Genomic DNA, 21,980 nt, shown 5'->3' on the forward strand with positions numbered 1-21,980 from the left:
GCCAAAAGCCAACAGACAAAAATCAACGTTTAGCCCGAAATTATCTATTGAGGCATTAGCTATAAGCTTGCACCAGTTTTGCAGTCCAGATTACAAAGTTGTTAACACTGCTTTATGATTATCAAATGGCTTAGAAAATCCAGCAGATCCTCAGGAAGGCAGCTCTGCAGCCTCGGCCGTCCCCGAGAAGGCGGGCAGCCGGGTCCCGTACGTACCCGCTCATCGTTAGTGGCTCTGGCCGGCACGTCCTTCTCCTCATCGGGCAGCGGCAGTCGAGACAGGGAGAGTCCATTTAGAGCAGCCAATTTGAGAGGACCGATTTTTTTTGCATCTCCTCGGCTCTTTTTCATTCCCTACAAAAATAGTTATAGGCGTATATATCAAACATACACACATACAATCCCTTTGAGAGGAGACTTCAGTGGACTGAAGACGAAACAAACAGAGGGAGGGAGGTTCTCCTAAATCAACAACCGCAGGAGAGATGACGCTCCTACACACACACACACACTCGTTTCACAAATATGAGGAGGAAGACATTCCATTCAAGGCCAAAGCCCTGATAAGTCTTCCAGATAGAAGGTTTTGAAATGCAGCTGGTTTCAGGGCTCTGTTGTAAATGGAAGGTGAGGTTCCGAGCAGACAGCATTCCTTCACAGGACTCACTGGACTCCTGAATGTCAAACTGTGACACGCATGAAAATCAGCTGTAGTCCACGATAAGGGTTTAAATGTAGTGGCCTGACTGCAGTGAGCTTTCATACATTGAACAAACTAACAAACAAAACTGGTTTCGTTTTTAGTGTTTTCTGTGGTGGCTCTACTGTCTTCTACATTCTGCGGCAGACTTGTGTGACAGGGATGAGACTACCACACTTCTGGTAAACGCCGCATTTTCAAGTGAAGAGAACAGCAGGGCTGAAATCTCCATCATTACACCAGGAGAGGGTATGAGAGAGGGCAACCGTGGAATTCTGTCTGCTGAAAACTGGTGTTTCTTCAAGCCAGCAATTTTGCTCTCGAAGGCAAACAAGCCCAAGAATGCCAAATCCTCTTTAATAGCCTATACTGAGAGGGTAACAGGCAGGAAGGCCAGGGGTCTCCAAATGGAGGAAATAGCCTGCAAATGTCAGACATTTTTCTCTCTCTTAAGCTGCAGGAGGAAACAAACTAGCAATATTTTTTCCTTCTCTATACAAATTTAAAGGGAGGTTCCTCTTAAAATACTGTGTTGCCATAATGACACCTGGTTTCGCCTGAAGTTAGCTATTCTCCAGCCTAGAGATAACCAATGCCTTTTTCTTATGGAAATGTTTGTCTTAAGCTATGCTAATGTGCTATGCCTTTACCCCAAACTCTGTCTCCAAGTCGGTTCCGCCTCTTGGCCCAGAACCTACTTGACAAACCAGTATGTTATACTCAGATATTGTTCCCCTAATCTATGTAAATGAAACTATTTGTATGGTGGTCTGCCCTTCTTCAAGATTCATGTTAATCATTTTATGGCCCAGGATAAACCATTTGGCGCCAAGATTATCCCAAAATGCATCTTATGGGTGAGGGGCCTGGTGCCATTCTGAATTTTAAGACATTCCTTTCTTTCATTAACAGACTGCTAGTGACTATATAACATCCAGCTGAAGACTAGCAGGGGGGTACTCTTTCTGCCCCCTTCTGATGCCTATGTCAGAAGCTTTCTCTATCTCCTTTATACTTTAATAAAACTTTATTACACAAAAGCTCTGAGCGATCACGCCTCGTCTCTGGCCCCGGATTGAATTCTTCTCCTCCGGGGGCCAAGAATCCCGGTGTATCTGCGTGATTCAACAACCTTTCAGTACCTCCTGGGAAGCCAGGGGGTATAATCATAATGACAGCAGCCCTACTCCGACAGCAGCGGTTTCCTCAGTTCTGTCTCATAATGAGATCGCCTTTGCCCCAGCTCTGTCAGCCTTGGAGGGAGACCGAGAGGGAGGCACACAGACCACAAGGTTCCTGCCTGGGTGACAACGTCAGGATTCTCGGCTGTGCAGGAGACGGGTGAGCGGCTGACAGTAAGCTGTCAGGGGCGTGGGGGCCGTTCTGACAGGTGGCGTCTGCCAGGTTCCAGGGGCCAATTCTCCCACCTCGGCTAACGTCAATCTGCCTCACAAGAGCCTGAAAATGGAAAACTCAGCTCCTGACAGCCAGGAGAAGTGGCCCCAGCACCATGCGCTGGGTGATTGGTAAGGCCAGCTCTAAAGCCAGTATTTGAAGAAAGGGGCTCACAGTCAAAGCTCACCCCAAACACCCTTCACTTAGCCCTCAGAGGACGTGCTTTTAAATGTACCGGCCGAATGGTGGCTTCTCGTGTGAGAACCACCACGCGAGACTGAGGGTGAGACAGAAACTCTTCCTGTAAACACACCCGTCCACGTCTGCCGGATAGCAATCAAGTCCCTGCAGGTGGAGACGGGGGAGAACTCCGGAATGTTCCTGCTTATCTGCCATTCATTCCACTGTTTTTAGTACTAAACCCCCAGAACCATAATTCACATTGTACGTTCATTCGCCTGTGGTCACCATTAAAACCACCAAGGCGTCAGGAGTTACTACGGGGGGTCAGAGGGGTAGCAGGGGGCTGGACTCCAGTTCTTGGGAAGTCAGTCAGTTAAACGTATGACGCAACCTCACAGTAATACGTTAAACTTGACCAAGCACTTTCTATGAACCAGGACCTCACTTTTTTTCCTCCAACAACTCTCTGGGGTTGTCTCAGTTACAAATGAAAAACAAGAGTCAGAGAGATTAAGTTCTTGGCCCAAGGTCTCACCAGCTAGCTGGCTCCTCGTATACGGTAAACAGGGTCAAAACAATAGAAACCCTGCATTCAAGTCAGTCGGGCTGCATGACAGAATTCAGAAAACACTTTCGGAGCCGAAGCTTCAGTGGGACCTGACGCCATACCACAGAAGACAGAGGAGGGGTGCCCGTCCTGGGTCTCGGATGGAGGAGCCGAGGGGCTGGGTGTGAAGGGCCTGGCCCCCTGGGAGAGAACCAGCGAACGGCAAGGTCCGGACTCACAGCCGAGTCTTCCACTCTTAGGTCCTGTACCTATTCCCAGGCCACGGCTGCCATTCCCGTTCTTCAAGTAAGAACGTCCTTTTTTGAAAAGACCGGGGCAGGGGGTGGGGGGAGGCTTCCCTGGTGGTTCAGTGGTCGGGAGTCTGTCGGCCGATGCAGGGGACGCAGGTTCGATCCCTGGTCTGGGAGGATTCCACCTGCCGCAGGGCACTTAAGTGCATGGGCCGCAAGCGAGGGGAGCAAACGCAGGACGCAGTCACACGGTCGACACCGGGGGCCTCCCAGCCAAGGAGGGGGCGTTCGTACCTTTGGAGAACCCAAATCAAGGTCCTCAGGTTCAGCAGAACTCCCTGGGCCTGTTCAAAAACCACCGGGACAACAGGCTTGAATACTGGGCTCTACTCATCTGGGGCCAGACTCAGGCCCTGCGTTAAGACTAGGCACAGTTCTTGATGTAATCAGCGAAGAGTGTCAACTACGAGAGGGCCGGACCAGCTGGCGAGGACTCGGTTATTTCACCCCGCAGACACATCCACACCCTGTCCCGCCCCGAATCACCAACGCTGGGCCATCCCCTCCACTTCAGGCAACCTGAGACAATGGCCTTTACTGTTAGGCAGTTGAGTAAGGATGTACTCCCAGGAAAAATTAAAAATCAATTTAGAGGAGAATCCACCTGCCAAGGCAGGAAACATGGGGGGTTCAGCCCCTGGTCCAGGAAGATCCCACGTGCCTCGAAACAACTAAGCTGCAGTGTCTGAGCCTGGGCCACAGCCACTGAAGCCCACACACCCAGAGCCCCGAGGAGCCCCTGCGGTGAGCAGCCTGCCCGCCACTACAGAGCGGCTCCTGCCAGCCGCCCCTGGAGAAAGTCCATGCGCAGTAACAGAGATCCCGCACAGCCAAAAGTGAAGTAACTGATTTTTCAAGACAAACTTACAGTTCAAAACCATTCAGAGAAAATATATTTAAATCCACAGTACTAACTGTTAGTCATTCGAGTCTGTGTACACTCGTGCACTTCATAACCACTGCAGTACTGTGCTAATTGTCCTCCTGCCCGTGAAGATGTTTGTGACATCTCAGAGGATCTAATAATACACTAGGCCAGGACCACAAGTTCGATGGGCCCTCAGGTCTGAGCATGCTGACTGGCAGAAATTGGAGGCAGAGGCCCCAGCTGCCAGGACACAGGGGCACCTGGGAGACGGAGGCCTGAGCAGAGCGGAGCCTGAGCCAGGCAGCCAGATGACCCGGAGTGGACACGCGGACACGAAAACGGCACCAATGCCTGGGCAACGCTGAGGGCCTCACAGTGAAAAGGTTTCAGTGGGAAGACAGAGAACAGCAAGGCTGAGACAAGCAATTGTTACTTAATAAAAAAGTGTGTGTGTTAGTTGCTCAGCTGTGTCCAACTCTGCGACCCTGTGGACTGTAGCCTGCAAGGCTCCTCAGTCCATGGGATTCTCCAGGCTAGAATACTGGAGTGGGTTGCCATGTCCTTTTCCAGATCTTCCCGACCCAGGGATCGAACCCGGGTCTGTACACAATATTTTAAAATACACAATACAACCTCTATGCAGAACAGTGTAGAAGAGAGGAGAACCAGCTACAGAGACAAACATGGGTTTAAAATCCGGTCCCTCACTAGCTGTGTGACCTTGGGAAAGTTACTCAGCATCGCAGAGTCCACTTTCTCATCTGTAGAGACAATAGGCCTGTTGTAAGTAAGCTGGACACAGTGAAGCAGCCTGCTCCGCCCCCGGGAATGCTCTGGGAATGGCCTTCACCAGCTAGAAATGATGTTATGCTGTTTCCTAGTTTGCCTCAAGTGGATAACAAACTGCTTAAACCAGCGTGCTTTATCACACCGAGTATGAAGGAGCTGCATTTTTCTACCAGGGGCCTTCCTTGGGCTCTCAGCTGACTCAGTCTCTCTTTTAAAGACATCTGGGGTGCTCGGGTTTTTGGTCTCAGTGAAGCAGCCCAAAATCACCCTCCAGTCCCCAGAGGTCACAGCACAGCAGTTTAAGCCGCACCCACACAGACAGGGACACACAGAACCCACTAAGGACACCTCAGGGGAGCCTCGCTGACCCCACAGGAGCCCACTGAGCTGCAGGCTGTTTTTACCGGTGGCTCACAAGGCAGTCTTGGCCCAAGTCGTGAAATCCTCACTCCTCTCCCCTGGCACCACCTTCTGGAGACGCCCATCCACTGCTCCTATCCTACTCCACAGAGCCCCCTACGTTCACCTTTCCCTGGGTCTAAGCCTTATCTCTAGCAATGTCACCAAGATTCTAGTCAATCCCCATCATTTCCAAAGATAACCAAACTCAAGAGTGTTCCAAAATAAAGCCAAAATAGAGTAAAATGTGTGTGTCTACTGGGCTACGGGGCTGTTTGAAAGGAGTTCAAAAGAAAAAGCTTTAAGAACTCGCGGAAGTCAAAGACAAGACGGACAAAGGGCAGACGGTGCAGAGAAGGGCAGGTTTGCAGGGGGCACCACGCTGTGGGGTGAGGCCCCCGCGCCCACCCCGCACGGCCCACGGCTCACCCCCAGAGGCGGAAGCCCTTCCACTGCATTCTTCTTCGCGGAGAGGAGATCGGACGCTGGCCTCTTCTGCAGGGAGTCCCTCCGGGCGCGGTACCTCCCCGACGTGGTAAGGTCCGACTCGGACGCCGATGGCGACAAGAGCCCGTCCCGCCGGGGCCGCGGGCCCTCCCCAGGCGCGGCGCCTGGGGCCTGGGGCTCCAGGATGTGCAGGGGCCCAGGGGCCAGGGGCGCGGCGTGGGGGGCATCTGGGGGGCGGCCGCCCCGGGAGCCGAGTGGCGGCGCGGGCCCTTCCTCGGGGTCCTCGTCCTCATCTTCATCGCTGCTGTGGATCAGCACGGTGGCGTCCGACAGGGACTTCCCATGCCCACCTCGCAGGCTGCCCCGCAGCCCGGCGGCGCAGTCCTCCGCCCGCAGCGCCCGCTCCCCCGCCGCCAGGGCCGGTGCAGCCCTCTCCTGCAGCCGCAGGCCCTCGAGGCCGTGCGCCAGGCCGGCCAGCTCGACGCTGTTGCGCTTCTGCAGCCGCGCGCGCCGGGCAGCCGTCAGCGGCTCGCTCACCTCCTGCAGCGAGTGCGCCACCGGCGAGCTGTCCTCCTGGAAGGTCTGCACCGAGTGGTGCACGCGGCGCGTGATGAGGTCGGGGTTGCTGCTGCTGATGGGTGGCTGGCGGGACAGGTCCGGGGTGCTGTTGGCCGGCCGCGGGTGCGGGTAGGGGGGCGGCGGGCGGTACACCTGCGTCCTCAGGATGCTGGGCGCCGGGCAGTCGCGCGCCTGCAGCTGCGCGTTGGTCAGCTCGGGCACGCTCACGGCACCCAACCCCGGGCGCCGCCCCGCCGCTGAGGCATAGGGGTAGGGGGCCGGGCTGTGGAAGCTGTGGCTAAGGCTGAAGGCGCAGGGGGCCATGGGTGGAGATCCCGGGCGCGCGTGCTCGCGGATCTCGGGCTGGCTGTACACCAGGCTGAGGTTCCGCAGAGAGCGGCTCTGCCGCTCGGCCGGCGCCAGGCCGCGCTGCAGCTGCTTCATGACCGTCTCGTAGTCCGGGGTCGGGCGGTAGGACGGCGGGATCAGGGCGCTGTGCCGGTGCGAGGGCACGTAGTCGGGCCTCAGGACGTCGCTGCCCGTGATGCTGGGGTTCGAGGACCCGGGCGAGGGCTGCAGGTAGGGCTGCGGGCTATTCAAGGAGCTGGTGCTGTGCGCGCTGTACACGCTGCCGTTGCGGACGCGCCCGCCGAGCTCCACCTGCGCGCGATCCAGGCTGGTCTGAGAGTGACCGTAGAAGCCGTTCTGGTTGGTCACGAAGAGGTTATCTGGGGGCGGGCGGGGCAAGACAGCGTGCATTTTATAATGAGGCTTTTTTCTGAATGTACTGAACTGAACCAATTACTCAAGACAAACACTGAGACGGCCCGAATGCTGATGACGTTTATGAAACTCCAGGCTGAAGGGACCCGGCGGCTCTACTCACACCGCCGGACCCTGGACGCGCGGTTTCTGGGCGCCTCGCCTCCTCACCTCCAGAATGGGGTGGTTCTGCCTGCTCCAAGAGTGGGATTCAGGACCTCACACCCAGTAAAGAACAGCCAAATCAATGCTCAGCATTAAGAGTACAACTACACCACCACAAAATGGGCTGTGCTGTGCTTGGGCACAGACTCAAACTCCCATGGCTTCTGCGGGAAAGCACACTCCTCCTTGGGTTACCCGCCCCCCTGCCCTGGCAGGAGGGCTCTGGGCCAGAGCCCCTTCCCTCTGGAAGGTTGGCCAGGGTGGCTGGAGGAGGAGGCAGGGGACTCTGTATCCTCTGTAACCTCTGCTCACATTCCCTTGACTGTGATTCCACAGGGAGGAGGGTACCCCGAGAGCAGTCAGAGCCAGGGGGCCCGACTGCTGGTGAAACTGTTTTACTAGAGACAAAGCAGGCTTTCCAGAAATCTGGGGAGCTAAGAGCAGAAATACCCCTAGGTGTGTGGCCCTGCTGATGCTGAGCGAGTTCAAGCACCGGCTGTCTGTAAACATTTCCTGAAATGAAACTCAAGGCGGACTGTGTAGATTCCTCCAGAATGAAGATAACAGGGCAAGGAGTTCAGCAGGATCTAAGCCTCACGAGGTCCTCGAGTGTCACCGGTAGCTGCACACCTCAGCAGGGGCGGGAAGCCAAGGAGACCCCCGCAAAGACAGCCGCCCCTGCCCGAGTAAGACGGGTCACAGTGAGCACCTCACATGTCCACGGACGCTGCGTGTGCGCCTGCTTGGGCTGGAAGGAGGCCTGCTTCTTCAGTCCAGCCTGCAGTTCACCTGAAAACTACCCAGGGTGACTTCTAACACGTCAATGGAAAGAACACCAGAGAACAGTTGCCACTGATAAAAACATTCTTTTTCTGACTCAAAAGCCTCATGATGGTTTTGTCCAAGGGAACAGTAGGCCAGCGTCTCAGGCGTGGTTTCTATTCTGGCGGCACACACAGCCATGGAGACAAGGGCCTCAGAGGCAGCTCGTGCTCTCCCTGCGAACGCACCGAGCTTCTCCCGTCTTGCGAGCACCCCGAGGTCTGCGTCTGTGGCGCCCCCTTTCCTCACAGCTGCCAGCGCTCACTCAGCCTCACCCCCGCCCGTCTAGACCAGCATGATACCTGCTGGTCCTGCTCTGCGCACCCCCAAACCATCCAATGATGAGTCGGATGTGTAGAAGACTCTGCTAAGAACTAACAGGGCAGTCGGGGCGGGGAGGGTGTAGGGAATGATTAGGATCCAAAGAAAAAGGGAAAGGTAAGCACAAAAATCACGGGAACCCAAGGAAGTGTTGCAACTGAAGGAGGGAAGTGTAGCGAGTGAAGGAGCCCAGTGTCACAGGAGCTGGGGGAGGGAAGGAGCGCTTCCGGCTGGGGCTGAGCGATGGGGTCAGGGACACCTCCAGGACACACGGCACTCAGGACCTGGAGAGCGGGCAGTTGCAGTTTCACCAGCAGTCGGGCCCCCTGGCTCTGACTGCTCTCGGGGTACCCTCCTCCCTGTGGAATCACAGTCAAGGGAATGTGAGCAGAGGTTACAGAGGATACAGAGTCCCCTGCCTCCTCCTCCAGCCACCCTGGCCAACCTTCCAGAGGGAAGGGGCTCTGGCCCAGAGCCCTCCTGCCAGGGCAGGGGGGCGGGTAACCCAAGGAGGAGTGTGCTTTCCCGCAGAAGCCATGGGAGTTTGAGTCTGTGCCCAAGCACAGCACAGCCCATCCGGCGGAAGCGCGTGGGCAGGGGGTAGGCAGGGAAAGGGTGCCGAGGGTGACAGAGCGGGGCGGGCAGCTGGGAGACTTGGCAGACATGGAGTGGCTGGAGGAGCCTGTGGAGAGAGCTCAGAGCGGGCGCAGGAGGTGAGACCTGGAACAGGAGCACAGAGGGGCATCTCAGAGGATGCTGAACACTAGACACAGACGATGGTCAGGGAAATGGGATGAGCCCGGCCACTGAGTCAGATGAACCGCGGAGGGTGGGAACTGAGGACGTCAGCGCCTGTGATGCAGCGACTCACGAGAGGTCTCAAAAAAAAAAAAAAAAGACTGCATTGGCAGGAGCAGAGGGATAGGGAGGAGGAGATACGGAACAGATGCTCCATGAAGTTAATCAGAGGCAAGAGGATTTGCAACTGTCTGGGTACTGAAGGCAAAAAAAGAAAAGAAACATTATAAACAGTTTGGAATCCCAGGAACCAGTGGGTGACTTCACCATAAAGGAGTACGGAAGCTGGCAAAGGGCCTTATAGAGCAGGGTGATGAGCTCAATTCCAGGATGCCACTGCAGCAAGTGGCGGCAGCAGATAATGTTACGAGTGCTCCCACTCAGCCCGCGGTCCTGCTGGCCCCCTGAATGGCCCCCAGGCCGTTGGACAGGGGACACGTGGGGCCGCAGCTCAGGAATAAAGGTGGGCTGGGGAACGCAGACAGTCCTCCTCCTTGCTGAGACCCCAACTGTGGATGAGACGAGATCAACCGGATGCCTGTGGAGGGAGCGGGCCCTCGGCAGACCTCCGGGACAGGGAGCACCGAGGGGGCAGGAGCGGAGAGCATCCAGCGCGCGGAAGAGGCTGGAACGCTGGGGTCCGATGGGAAGGAGGGTGCGTGGGACCTGCGCGAGGGCAGCTTGGAGGAGCAGCACAGACGGGAGGGGAAGGGGAACCAGTAAGCAGAAGGGGCACAGAGTAGCGCTCTCAGAAGTGGGGAGAAAATGAAAGAAGAGACAGTTCACACCGCAGTCTGGAGGGAGAGGAAGACATTAGGAGGCTCGCAGAGAGAGGAAAAGAGAGGACCGGGGAGGAAACACACTGAAGAGAAGAGAGATTTTTCGGGGGTGGGGGGCGGGTGTCAAAGCCACAGGAGGGCAGAGTGGGAGGAGGAGAAGCCAGTGAGGAAGGTAAAAGCAACCCCCCGAGGCGCACACTCCGGGACTCCACAGTCGAATCCGTCCCCCTGCCCCTCCACCCCGCGCCCGGAGAACCTCACCCAACACACAAGGCGCAGCGCCAACAGCGCGCCACCGCCCGCCTCCTGGTCCCTCACGCCGCCCTCCAGTCCCCTGCGGGCCTGAGTCCAAGCACCCGCTTCGCCGTCTGTGCCGGCGCAGTCACCCCCCGCACAAAAGCAGGGGCAGCGGCCCCACCCGGGAGCTCGCCACTCCCGCCTTTCGAAGTCACCCCTCTTTCCAGGAAGCCTTTCTCAGACTGCCCGGCTCACGCTCGTCACAACATGCCTGTTCCCTTTGTACCTAAGTCATCTGTGTGTTTGTGTTATCCTCCTCTATTAGCTTCCACATCTAAGCTTCTTAAGATGTGGAATTACCTCTCTGCATCCATCTCCCCGCCTTTACAGCAGAGCCTTGTGGACAGAGTAAAGTAATAATGCTTGTAAAATGAATGCTGGAGATACAGCTTCAGAGGCCCTGTCTTCACATAACTCAATATGCCCATCATTTGAAAGATAAACATAAATAGAGAAAAATAATCATTTACAATGGGAAGGTCTCAGGCAGGAAAAAACACAGAACAAGCCTGGGACCTCCCGGGCCAGAAATCACAGAAGCGCTCAGAGCCCATGGGGCACATGTTAACAGGACTTGGGAGCCAGTTTGAAGGAGTGCCCATGGGCCAAATTCAGGATCAGATCTGAGCATCAGAATCTGATACTACATGTTTGCGACCCATATCCCCCAAAAAACTGACTCTAATGAATACAGGTTGGCTATCATCATGACAATAATTCTGTGAAGTTAAATTTTTAAGTTATTTGTGTAATAACTTCAGGCAAAAAACTATCCTGGCTTCAAGGTCTCCAAGCCTTCATGATTTATTCAGATTATAGTAATTTTGTAAGGCATTTCAGAAATGGTGTACTTTACCTAGGGAAGAGGTGTACGGTTCTGTGTAATGTCCGTTATAGTGCAGCTGGGGTGGGGCGGCCATCGCATAGGGTTGCGGCTTGGGCTAAGAATCGGAAAGTTGGAAACAGGGTTAAAACACATCGTCTATGGAACATGTGTAAACAGTTCTTTTCTGGCTTCTTTCTTTTCACTGAGAAACTTCTGAAGGAGCCTGACGTATCATATATGAAAAATAAATATCAAGACCCTATAGCTCTTACCCTATCTATCCTTTGCAGGGTTTTCCAGAAAGGCAATGCTAAGCGCTATGCTCTGTTATCAGGCAGCAGACAGCACAAGAAAGCAGGAACAGACACAGATTTCCTGAATTCTTATATAAACAATCAATTAGAAAAAACTTATATGTACTATCTTTAATCTTATTAGCTAAACCATCTAGTATTTTAAATATCTACTAACTTCTGATTACTCTTGGCTAATAGTCAATATCTTTAGTATTAGGTTGGACCTAATATTTTAAAATATATAACACAATAAATGTTACATATATAAATATTAGGCTTAAGTTGTAGAAAATCACCATTTCTTTGGTCAAATGTCAGCATACTTTAACAGTTCGAACTAAAAACGAACACTGCTAAAAGCGTATTTTATTAAGGAAAGCGACGGCACTAAAACAAAAAAAGGCAATTGTAATTTTCCTTCTTTCTTACCAGAGACATCCTCGAAGAAGACCTCCTCCTAACTGGGTTCACTATGACGGTCTGAGTTTGCCTGTAAAAATAAGACATGTCTTTGAGAAACACATATACACGTGCTCATATGCACACACTCTTCCTAGACATGCTAATAAGAAAGTAAAGGATAAATCTTCCCAAGCGACAAACTCATCCAGTCATCAATCAGAAAAAAGGCAGGTGGTCTCCCGGTTGCACTCCAGGGTCTGAGCCTCGCGGAGCAGCCGTCGGTCGCCTGGCCGAGCCCAGGGCCAGGCAGGAAGAGCTGTCCCCGGTCCATGCAGGCAGGCCCTCCGGAGCGACCAGCAGCAGAGCGGAGGGGGCGCCAGGCCAGAGGGCCACAGACTCAACCCCAGGGAAGAGACGGCGCAAACGCGCTTCTCCTGCGGGCTGGGCTCAGCGCTGACCACCTCCGTTCTCAGCGCTCAGGACGGACCACCAGCTGCCAGCCTCACAGCCAGAAGCAATGGAGTGCCTTTGATGGAGAGCCTGTGAGCCGCGGACCACACACATGATCAAGAGACAAGCTGGGAACTTGGGAAACTTAGGAGTATGTGTGTTAGCTGCTCAGTTGTGTCCGACTCTTTGTGACTCCCTGGACCGTCGCCCACCAGGCTTCTCCATCGATGGGATTCTCCAGGCAAGAATACTGGAGTGGGTTGCCATGCCCTTCTCCATAAGAATATGTACTTCCTCTAAGAAACTAAGGTAGGGAGAGCAAAAGAGTAGGAACGTTGGTTCAGTGGGCTGGTGGTAACTCCATTTACTTTCCTTTGCAAGAAACTTCTCTCTGGTTCTAAGTGTACTTTTAAAAAAGAAATGAAAAGTATTCAGGAGTCCTGGCTAACATTTATCAGATAATTTGAGATTTTAAGCTTTTCAGAGCAAGCTCCATCTTTGAATAAACATAGGTCACAAATAAGAAAAAGAAAATTCCTTTTGTCAGAATCTATCTTTTAAAGATAAAGGCAGGCATTTTTGTTGTTCTTGTGTGTGGTCAGTTTTATTGCAAGTAAGATCTAGGAACCTATACACGTAGGATTCTTGGGTTTGGATCATGATGCAATTTTGTCAAAGCTCTTTTTGAAAAACCTTTGAGCATCTATTCCTGGCCCATAAGCTTATGTGACATGTAATAACAGATTACAAAAAATGTCATCCTTGGTTATGGTGTTCCTAAGGACTAATTATTAGAAAATCCGTAATCACAAAATGAACATGAATTCCATTTAATCAGTAAATTTACCATCTCAAGCCTCAAGTCTCGTCTCAAAAATTATTTTCAGCACTGTAACTAATTTCTTCTATTAAATCCCTTAATATTAGCTAATTTTTATATGATTTTTGCTGCTAAGTCGCTTCAGTCGTGTCCGACTCTGTGCAACCCCATAGACGGCAGCCCACCAGGCTCCCCCATCCCTGGGATTCTCCAGGCAAGAACACTGGAGTGGGTTGCCATCGCCTTCTCCAGTGCATGAAAGTGAAAAGTGAAAGTGAAGTCAGTCAGTCATGCCCGACTCTTAGCGACCCCATGGACTGCAGCCTACCAGGCTCCTCTGTCCATGGGATTTTCCAGGCAAGAGTACTGGAGTAGGGTGCCATTGCCTTCTCCAAGATTTTTGAGGTAAAAGAAAATTACTCCTAATAGAACTATCAAGTAGCTGCAACTGCTTTTATGAGTTGACTTTTTTTGATTAAACATTTTTAAAAGTAACTTCCTTTTATTATCATTGGAACGAATTAAGATTGTTGATGAAGAATAGATGTCTCTATTCCAAAGGATGCTCCCATTCTGCCAGTAATTATTATGCAACAAAAATAAAATGGATGTCAATTCCATTAGGTTGCAAAAATACCCACATCAGTTGGTAAAACATTAGTAAAGTCAGGAGGGTGTATCTGAGCCTTTTTTCCCCTTATTTTTAATTGAAAGGTAATTACAATATTGTGATGGTTTCCGCCATACATCAACATGGATCAGACACAGGTATACACACGTCCCCTTGCTCGAGCCTCCCTCCCCCTCCCACCCCTCTAGTTGTCACAGAGGTCACAGTTGTCATCATGATCAAACCCCGGTCTGAGTTCCTGAGTCACAGCGGATTCCCACCATCTATTGCACACGTGTTAGTGCGTGTCAGTTCTCTTTTAAAACGCTCCTTAACTGCACACTGCTGTTGCTCAGTTGCTGGGTCGTGTCTGACACTTTGCCCCGAGGACTGCAGCCCTCCAGGGACAGAGACCAAGCCCTTCTGCACTGGCAGGCTGGATTCTTTACCATCAGGCCACCAGGGACGAGCCTTAACTGCACGTTAATACATTCTTCAATTTAGCATTCAGGACTTGAAGACACTGCATTCTGCAGCCTCGAGGTTTACTTTTCCTTTACTCTCCATCATCAGGGCTAGATTTAGGCCATCCTAGTTGGCCTCTGAAGTTTATATTTAGTCCAGAGACTCACTAAATTGACTAAACCTTAAAAGGACTACAAATTCAAAACACAGAGATGAGGAAAATGGCCGTTGATAGGATCTTCCAACGAGGTGTCCAGAGTTGCCCAGCCAGACACAAAAACAAAGTCTGTTAAACACGAAGCCCAAGGATGTGAGCTTCGGAGCAGAGGCGGCACTCCGCATGGGGGTCTATCCTGGCTCCTGCTGGCAGCCCCCAGGGTGGAGGCGGCACCCCACACGGGGGTCTATCCTGGCGCCTGCTGGCGGCCCCCAGGGTGGAGGCGGCACTGCAGAGGCCACTTCTGCTAAAAACAAACCAGCACGTCTTCCTGCTGCCCAGCTGATGTAGGCAGCCTCTCCATCGGGTCTACATGTTCTAACCTCCTTTTTCTTCTTGCCAAAATCCTTGTCAAAGCAGTTTTCTAGGAGACCAGCTAAACTGAGTACACAAGAGAGAACGGTGAACAGTTGGTAGTGTTTAGGGGCAGTTACTATGCTGGTGGGTGCTTCTAAAAATGAGACAGCTAAAGATTTCGGGGGGGCTGGAAATCACTGGAATGTGTGTATTGGAGAAGACACAAGAAGAAAAGGTTGCTAGCCCAAGTAAAACAAATGACATTACTTATTGAAACAGTGCGAAAGGCTATACACGATTACCTCGGGGAATCCAAACACCAACCCTGAGAAGGAGGCTGGTGGTATCTTTCCTTACAGATAAGGAAATGGATATTTAGATTAAGTAAATTGTTCCTGGTCACATGGCAAATAAGCAGAACTGGCATCAGAACCGGGCGGGTCTGTCAGATTCCTGAGCACACGCTCCTAATAGCTGATTACCTGACGCCCCCTCCCCACCCCAACAGACACATGGGCTCCACCGAGGCAAAGGACACACCATTGTGCCACTGGTGCCTGGCACACAAGGAAGCTGCCAAATGTGTGCTGAACAAGTGAAGGAGACAGTGAGTGAGGACTGCAATGGATGCTTACGGCTAAGCACTTACAATCTGGGCTTCCCTGACGCTCAGCTGGGAAAGAACCCGCCTGCAATGCAGGAGACCCCGGCTCAACCCCTGGGTCAGGAAGATCCACTGGAGAAAGGAAAGGCTACCCACTCCAGTATTCTTGGGCTTCCCTTGTGACTCAGCTGGTAAAGAATCCACCTGCAATGCAGGAGACCCCAGCTCAATCCCTGGGTCAAGAAGATCCACTGGAGAAGGGAATGGCTACCCACTCCAGTATTCTGGCCTGGAGAATTCCATGGGCTGTATAGACCATGGGGTCACAAAGAGTCGGACATGACTGAGCGACTTTCACTTGGGCTTCCCTAGTGACTCAGTTGGTAAAGAATCTACCTGTAATGCAGAAGACCCAGGTTCAATCCACAAGTCAGGAAGATCCCATGGAGAAGGAAATGGCAACCCACTCCAGTACTCTTGCCTGGAAAATTTCATGGACAGAAGAGCAGGACAGGCTGCAGTCCATGGACTCCCAGCGTTGGACATGATTGTGCAACTAACTTTCACTTACAACTTACACTTGAGCTATAAAGACAGTAAATTTCCAAGAGCTGACTTTTGCTTTGTGAGCTTTGTTTCTTGTATATTTCAAGCTATAGAGGAGTGAGATTTTGATGCACAAAAAATATGTTGGCTAGTGGAAATACCCAGAAAATATTGACCTCAGTGATCTTCCTTTAATGGGACAGGGGCTTTCTCTTCTTCCAGGCTTCTCACGGTGTCTTCAAAAACCCTGCAGTAGGCCAAGAAGGGGGACAGCCCCAGCTCCCTCCGGGCAGGGCCAGTGCATCTCCTGATCACAGAAGTCTCCAGAACAGACTGGCTGCTATATTTGCCAGTAGCCTTAAACTGCAGGAACACTCGCCAATGCTGACAAGGCTGAGCAAGGAGCCCACTGGCGACAGGAATTCAACCTCCTCCTCTAGAGAAAGTCTGTGGAAACTTCTGCCACTCGGCTTTGCAGGTTTGGGGACACTAGACTCCCCTTCCCCCGCTCTCCCCAGAGAGGAGAGAAAGAGCCTCCCACACACCAAGCACCCTCTCAAGATTCCTTTTCCCTCTGATTCTTCTCATGCAAATTCAACAGGTCAATGATAGCATGAATGGGTCTGGGGCTTGGGGTGGCAGAGAAGGGGAGAGAAGTCATTTGACCTAAGAAACTGTCACTACCTCATTTAATTCCTATTCCAACTCCAAAGAAGTGCTAAATAAAACTCACATTATCCTCACACTATAAACTAAAAAAGCAAAGAGAGGGATCCCCCTGGTGGTCCAGTGGCTGACTCTGCACGCAGGAGGGCCAGTTCAAGCCCTGGTCGGGGAACTAAGAGCCCACGTGTCACAGGCCAACTGAGTCCAAGTGCTGCAACGAAGGCCAAGCACAGCCAAAAAAAAGGATTCATTTCTCTTCACCTGGGGATCGAGTGCTACATCTACTTCCTGTAGAATGAAGAGGGTATCTTCCATCGTAAATTATTTCATAGCAATAGTTCATGAAAATGGACTTCCATGATTTAACACGTATGGAAATTAAAAGCAAAATGTAGAAAATAGACCTTTACATATAATTATTTCATTTTAAAAATACTCATTTTCCTTATACAAATGTAACATATTCAAATGAGGATCTAATATAAATGTGGTTTTATTTATATTTGGGAATAAATAGTAATATTATTTTTAAAAAATAAGCTAAGACTGAGTCATTTACCCCCCCACACACACATAAATTATTTAGTTTCCTTCTGAACTTTAAAACTGTTACCAAGGGGTGACTTGCCAAAAAACTCTTTTAAAAAGGTATTAACCACCAACCAACAGGGATGCCTACTGGAAAAAGATTCTATCTTATGGTTTATTTCAAATGACTGATTCTCCATCAATTTCCAGGGGAGGTGGGGGGAAGTGAACTGAGGGAATGATGGCTCATTATTACGAATACTCTTAAACTTATGAAAGGCTTTACATCTACGAAAGGGCTGTGGCCCAGGAGACTGCACACGTACTGCTCTGAGCGGAACACACGTATACACACAAAGCACTGCCACCCACGCCGGTAACAGCCCGGTGCGGAGGAGCCCCAGATGCCACCGCCCGGGACCCCGGCGCAGCGGAGCCCGCCGCAAGGGGGCGCCCTCCTCACACAAAGGTGCGGGAGCCCCGAGCCCCGCAGCAGGCAGAGGTGGCGGCGGCCACGGGGAAGGAGGCCGGTGCACCTGGGGGTTCGCGTTTTCCGCGGTCCCGGCGGCAGAAGCAGCGGGACTCATCTCATATGAAAGGACGGTGGAGGGAACGGGGATGCAGGGAACCCGGGGCCTCAGGGCTAATTAATTGCTGGATGGTCCTCCCCAGCGGACGTCCTTCCCGGCCCCAAGCCGGGCCTGCCTATTTCTCTTCGCACCGCTGCTCCTTCACACTGGGGCCCATGAACTGGGGAGCGCCTCTCCTTAACGGGCCCTAAGGTACAAGCCGTCCTTCCGTCAGGAATGAAAGGACGGCGGCGGGGAGCAGGACGGCTGTCCCCCCGGACTTCCCGAGCCTGCTTCAGGCTCGTCACTCGGAAGCCGGCCCCGGCCCCGCCGGACGCCCGGGCCTGAAGACTCGAGGGAGGAGCCCTGCGCCCCGAGCCCCGGCGGACGGACGCGCCGGGCCCGCGAGGCTCGGCCCGGGCAGGGCCCACGGCCCGGACTCCCGACCCTGCTCCCAGCTGCCAGCCGCGTGGCAGGGCGCGAGTCCGCGCTTGTCTATCTCCACAGCGTCCCTGTGAATGGGCACCGGGACAGTGCAGACGGGCTGCTGTGAAGCCAGAGACGAAGGCGGGCCACACGGCGCCTGACACAGGAAGCGCCGACTGAACCACGTGATAAGCGGCAGGAAAAGCAGCACTGAGCGCGGTACGCGACAGGCACCGCGCGGCGGCCGGGCAGCAGCGCTCACTCTGGATCTGCAGGAATGAGGGTGAGCCCGCCTGAGAACAGGAGGGCGGGCGCCCGGCGAAGGCCTGGGGCCGTGAGGGGCACCGGCAGGGCAGGGACCGAGGGCCCTGGGAGCCAGGACGGCGGCTCAGCGGGGCACTAGGCCCGGAGGAGGCGGGCTAGAGGCGAGGACAGCACAGACGTGGGCCTGAGCGATGACTGGGAGCAAAGCTGCACGTTTGGCTCATCGGTTAAGGAGACTGCCCAGAGCAGGCGCAACAGGGCCAGCAGGCCGACTGGGGGCCAGCTGGTGAGCTGGAGCAGAGGGCAGGGCTTCAAGAACAGGGGTGGGGAAGGAGCGGAACCGCTCTGCTTCACGTGGCCTTCTGCCGGGAAGCCTCTCCGAGCCTGTGCATCCGGTTAGGTACCCTTCTCCCAAGGGCTCTGACAGCACCACACACATCCCGGGGCAGGGCGCGTAACACTCGCTTCCCCGCATTCACTCGGCAAATCCGTCAAGGCCCCCGGGGAGCAAGGCCCTTGCTCAGCACCGGGAATACAGGGGTTAACAAGAGGGGCGCGGTCTGGGCTCTACAGACAGGCCGAGGGCGGATGGCTGGGAGGGGATGCAGACCACAGAGAGGGGTTACCCAGATCAGGGGGCTGCGGGCCATGAAGGGGAAACAGGTAGCAGATGGAGACGGGTGCCGGGGTGGTCAAGAACCGCCTCTCTGGGCCTTGCCTGGGGGCCCCTGGCTAAGACCCTGCACTTACAATGCAGGGAGCTTGAGTTCGATCCCCAGTCAGAACTAGATCCCACATGCCACAACTAAGACCCGGCACAGCCAGATAAATATTTAAAACAAACAAAAAAACCGCTGATGAAGGGCACCTCTTAAGAGACCCTGATGCAGTGAGGGGCCAGTACGTGAAGACTGGGGAGGGGAGGGGGTCGGACGGACAGAGGGCACGCTCACAGACCAGAAAGGATAGTAGTGTGGCTGGAGTGGGTGAGCAAGGAGGGCAGAGGGAACAGTGGAACCAGGCAAGCACAGCGCACACGCGGCTTTGCGCTTCCAAGGACGAGGGCGAGTCAGTGCAGGGCCTTAGGCAGAGTGAGAGGATTCCGGCTGACAATGCAGAGTCGGCTATAGGCAGGGAGGCCCAGAAACAGCCAGAGAGCTGCGGCAGTATTGCAGGTGAGAGCCAGGGCAGCCGGCACCAAGTTACCTGCTGAAGGACTGTCAAGATGGCCCGATTGAGAGACATTTTGAAGGTACAGAGTTCGCGGAGCGCAGGGACGAACTCCGCGCGGCAGGGAAGGGAAGCAGGAATGAGGAGGAGTTCTAGCTCCCGGGCTGGCGGTGCCTGTGCTGTGCCGCCGCCTGAGCAAACAGGCAGGAGCAGGAGCAGCAAACTCGGGCAGGAAGGCGAGCCGTGGGCAGAGAGTCTGGCTTTAGGCACTTTACCAAATCGGACAAGCCTGTGAGGCACCCAAGTGGAGATGCCAAGGAGGCAGCCGGGGGTGCGAGTGGAGAGCTCTCGGGAAGACAGGCTAGCGACAAAGTCAGGTGCACTGTAGGTACAGATGCTGCTACGAACCAGGTCAGGCCGAATCCCCTACAGGGTGAGTGTAGACGAGAAGAGGTCCGGGGGTGAAAGCAGCCAAGGTGACGGAGAAGAAACAGCCTCAGAAAGAGAAAAGGCAGGAGAGGGTCCTGGCAGCCAAGGAGGAGCACCGATCCGGGTGCAGGGAGGAAGGGGCAGGCAGGGGTTTGGTGCCACCCAGCACTCAAGTGAAGAGCTCATCAAATGGCCACTGGGTGAAAGTCTCCGTTACTCTGACAGGGGCGTCAGTGAGGAGGTGGCTTAAGGGAAACGGTGGGAGGGAGGGGAGAGAGAAAGATGATGCAACTCTTTCCAAGAGAAAAGAAGAAAGATACAGCACCGTGGCTACAGGGATGTGGAAACGGAGAAGATGTGTTTAGAGGTAAAATGTGACAGCATGTTTGCATCCTGACAGGAATGACCCAGCAGAAAGGGGCAGACCCATGGGGCTAGGAAAAATGTACATTAAGAAGGGGTGTAAATTCTTCAAATGGCTGGAAGAGCTGAATGAGCTTTTATGACTCAAAGTGTTGATTAAAAAATTTTTTTTTCCTTTTAGCTTTCAAGAATTAGAATAATTGTGTTACTAGTTGAAAGAAATCTTAAAGGCCTATTTGTAGATACTAGAGGTTGGTCCAAAGCTAAAATGAAAAATAACTGAGAAATAAAATTTTAACATACAAAAGCAAAGAGATTATTATAAAAATGTCATTCAAAAGTTATCTTCTTAAAAAAAATTGCCCTTATAGATGATACCCTATAGCTCAGGATGAAAACTTTTAAGGGCATCATTTTCCAGTATCCACGGGCAGGGTATACTTACAGGCTGCACTGATTTAGTCTGTAAAATTTATGTCGCGCAACACAGAGTCTCCAGACGTATTTTGCTGTTTCCATGTCTTCCTAGCAAACAAAAGACGCACGAAGTAAAGCAAAGGACATCTACAACTTGATACAGACCTCATCTGAGAACAAGACAGACACGGGTGACATGGTATACCAAAATCACTTCTAACACACTGTGATTCCTGCATTTTCTACCACTGCACCCCTCATATGAATGTTGTAATTAGGATTCAAACTATGAAGACCACCTGGAGAAGGAAATGGCAACCCACTCCAGTATTCTTGCCTGGAAAATCCCATGGACACAGGAGCCTGGTAGGCTACAAACCACTGGGTCGCAAAGAGTCAGACACGACTGAGTGACTTCACTTTCACACTTTTGGGGGAAGTGTACATAGGGTGCTTGGCTCAAAGTGTGGTGTCTAACAAGGGTTTAATAAAAGTTTCAGTACCTTAAAAAAAATTATGAAGACCAACAAAAAGCTCTCAATAGTATGATTCTCATAGTAACAGTTTCTGGATGACTTAGAAATATTTAAATTATGAAAATGTCATCTTTTATTATTACTCAAAGATGTGACTAAACAAAACATTTTATTATTGACAAACAGATACTCAAAGACATTTTTAAAAGAAGTAACTCAGACTCATGGCTTTTGTCAAGAGAGTAAAGGTAACTGTGAAACAGTATTTCTACAGAGCTATTCGTATCAGTGGGAGCCAAGATGCCAGTGTTTCCTTTCTTCCCTACTTGTGCTCCTGTGTGCTTAGTCGCTCAGTCGTGTCCGACTCTGTGCAACCCCACGGACCATACAGTCTCCTCTGTCCATGGGGTTCTCCAGGCAAGAATACTGGAGTGGGTCGCTATGCCCTCCTCCAGGGGATCATTCCGACCCAGGGATCGAACCCCGTATCCTGCACTGCAGGCAGATTCTTTATAGCTGAGCTTATGTATGTAATTTAAAGGTCATCCTAATCATACTTAATAAACTGAGTATTTATCCAAAGACTCAATTCATTCAACAGTATCTACTGAGCAACTTTGCTAAATGCAATTATGCAAAATGTTACAAAGAATAAAATTTTATGTTTCATAAACTATGAAAAACTATCATTTTAAAGCTACTCCCCCAAACATACACACAGAAATGTTAACTTTTAGGAAAAACAGTCCATGCAGATTCCTAATGTTTACTCACAGTTTGAAACTGGATGGTCTCCTCTTTATTTGCCAGCTCTAATGCAAAAAAGGACTTATTGTGGGACATGTTAGCAATATCATGCCACCTGAAGAACAACAAGCAGAAAATGGTCATATAAGTACTCAGATTTTTACTAAGAGACAGAAGATAAGATTTTTTTTCCTTTTTGAACTTAATGTATAACCTATTATTTTTTATCATTTTAGGAAGAAAACAGGGCTT

The 21,980-nt window shown here is 52.1% G+C and overlaps 1 protein-coding gene across 2 annotated transcripts in view; it reads right to left on the reverse strand.

Moving 5' to 3' along the window:
- The window catches only part of PTPN21 (protein tyrosine phosphatase non-receptor type 21), a 78,271-nt gene that overhangs the window by 7,188 nt on the left and 49,103 nt on the right, over positions 1-21,980 (reverse strand). For both annotated transcript variants that reach the window (XM_061429637.1, XM_061429638.1), the window contains exons 9-14: positions 21,756-21,843; positions 20,534-20,613; positions 11,692-11,752; positions 10,997-11,081; positions 5,621-6,924; positions 216-353 (exon numbers count right to left, since the gene is read on the reverse strand). In XM_061429637.1, coding sequence (XP_061285621.1) covers positions 216-353; positions 5,621-6,924; positions 10,997-11,081; positions 11,692-11,752; positions 20,534-20,613; positions 21,756-21,843 — 1,756 coding nt within the window. The remainder of the gene's footprint in view (positions 1-215; positions 354-5,620; positions 6,925-10,996; positions 11,082-11,691; positions 11,753-20,533; positions 20,614-21,755; positions 21,844-21,980) is intronic.

This window comes from Bos javanicus, chromosome 10 (assembly GCF_032452875.1).
Source record: "Bos javanicus breed banteng chromosome 10, ARS-OSU_banteng_1.0, whole genome shotgun sequence".
NCBI lineage: Eukaryota > Metazoa > Chordata > Mammalia > Artiodactyla > Bovidae > Bos > Bos javanicus.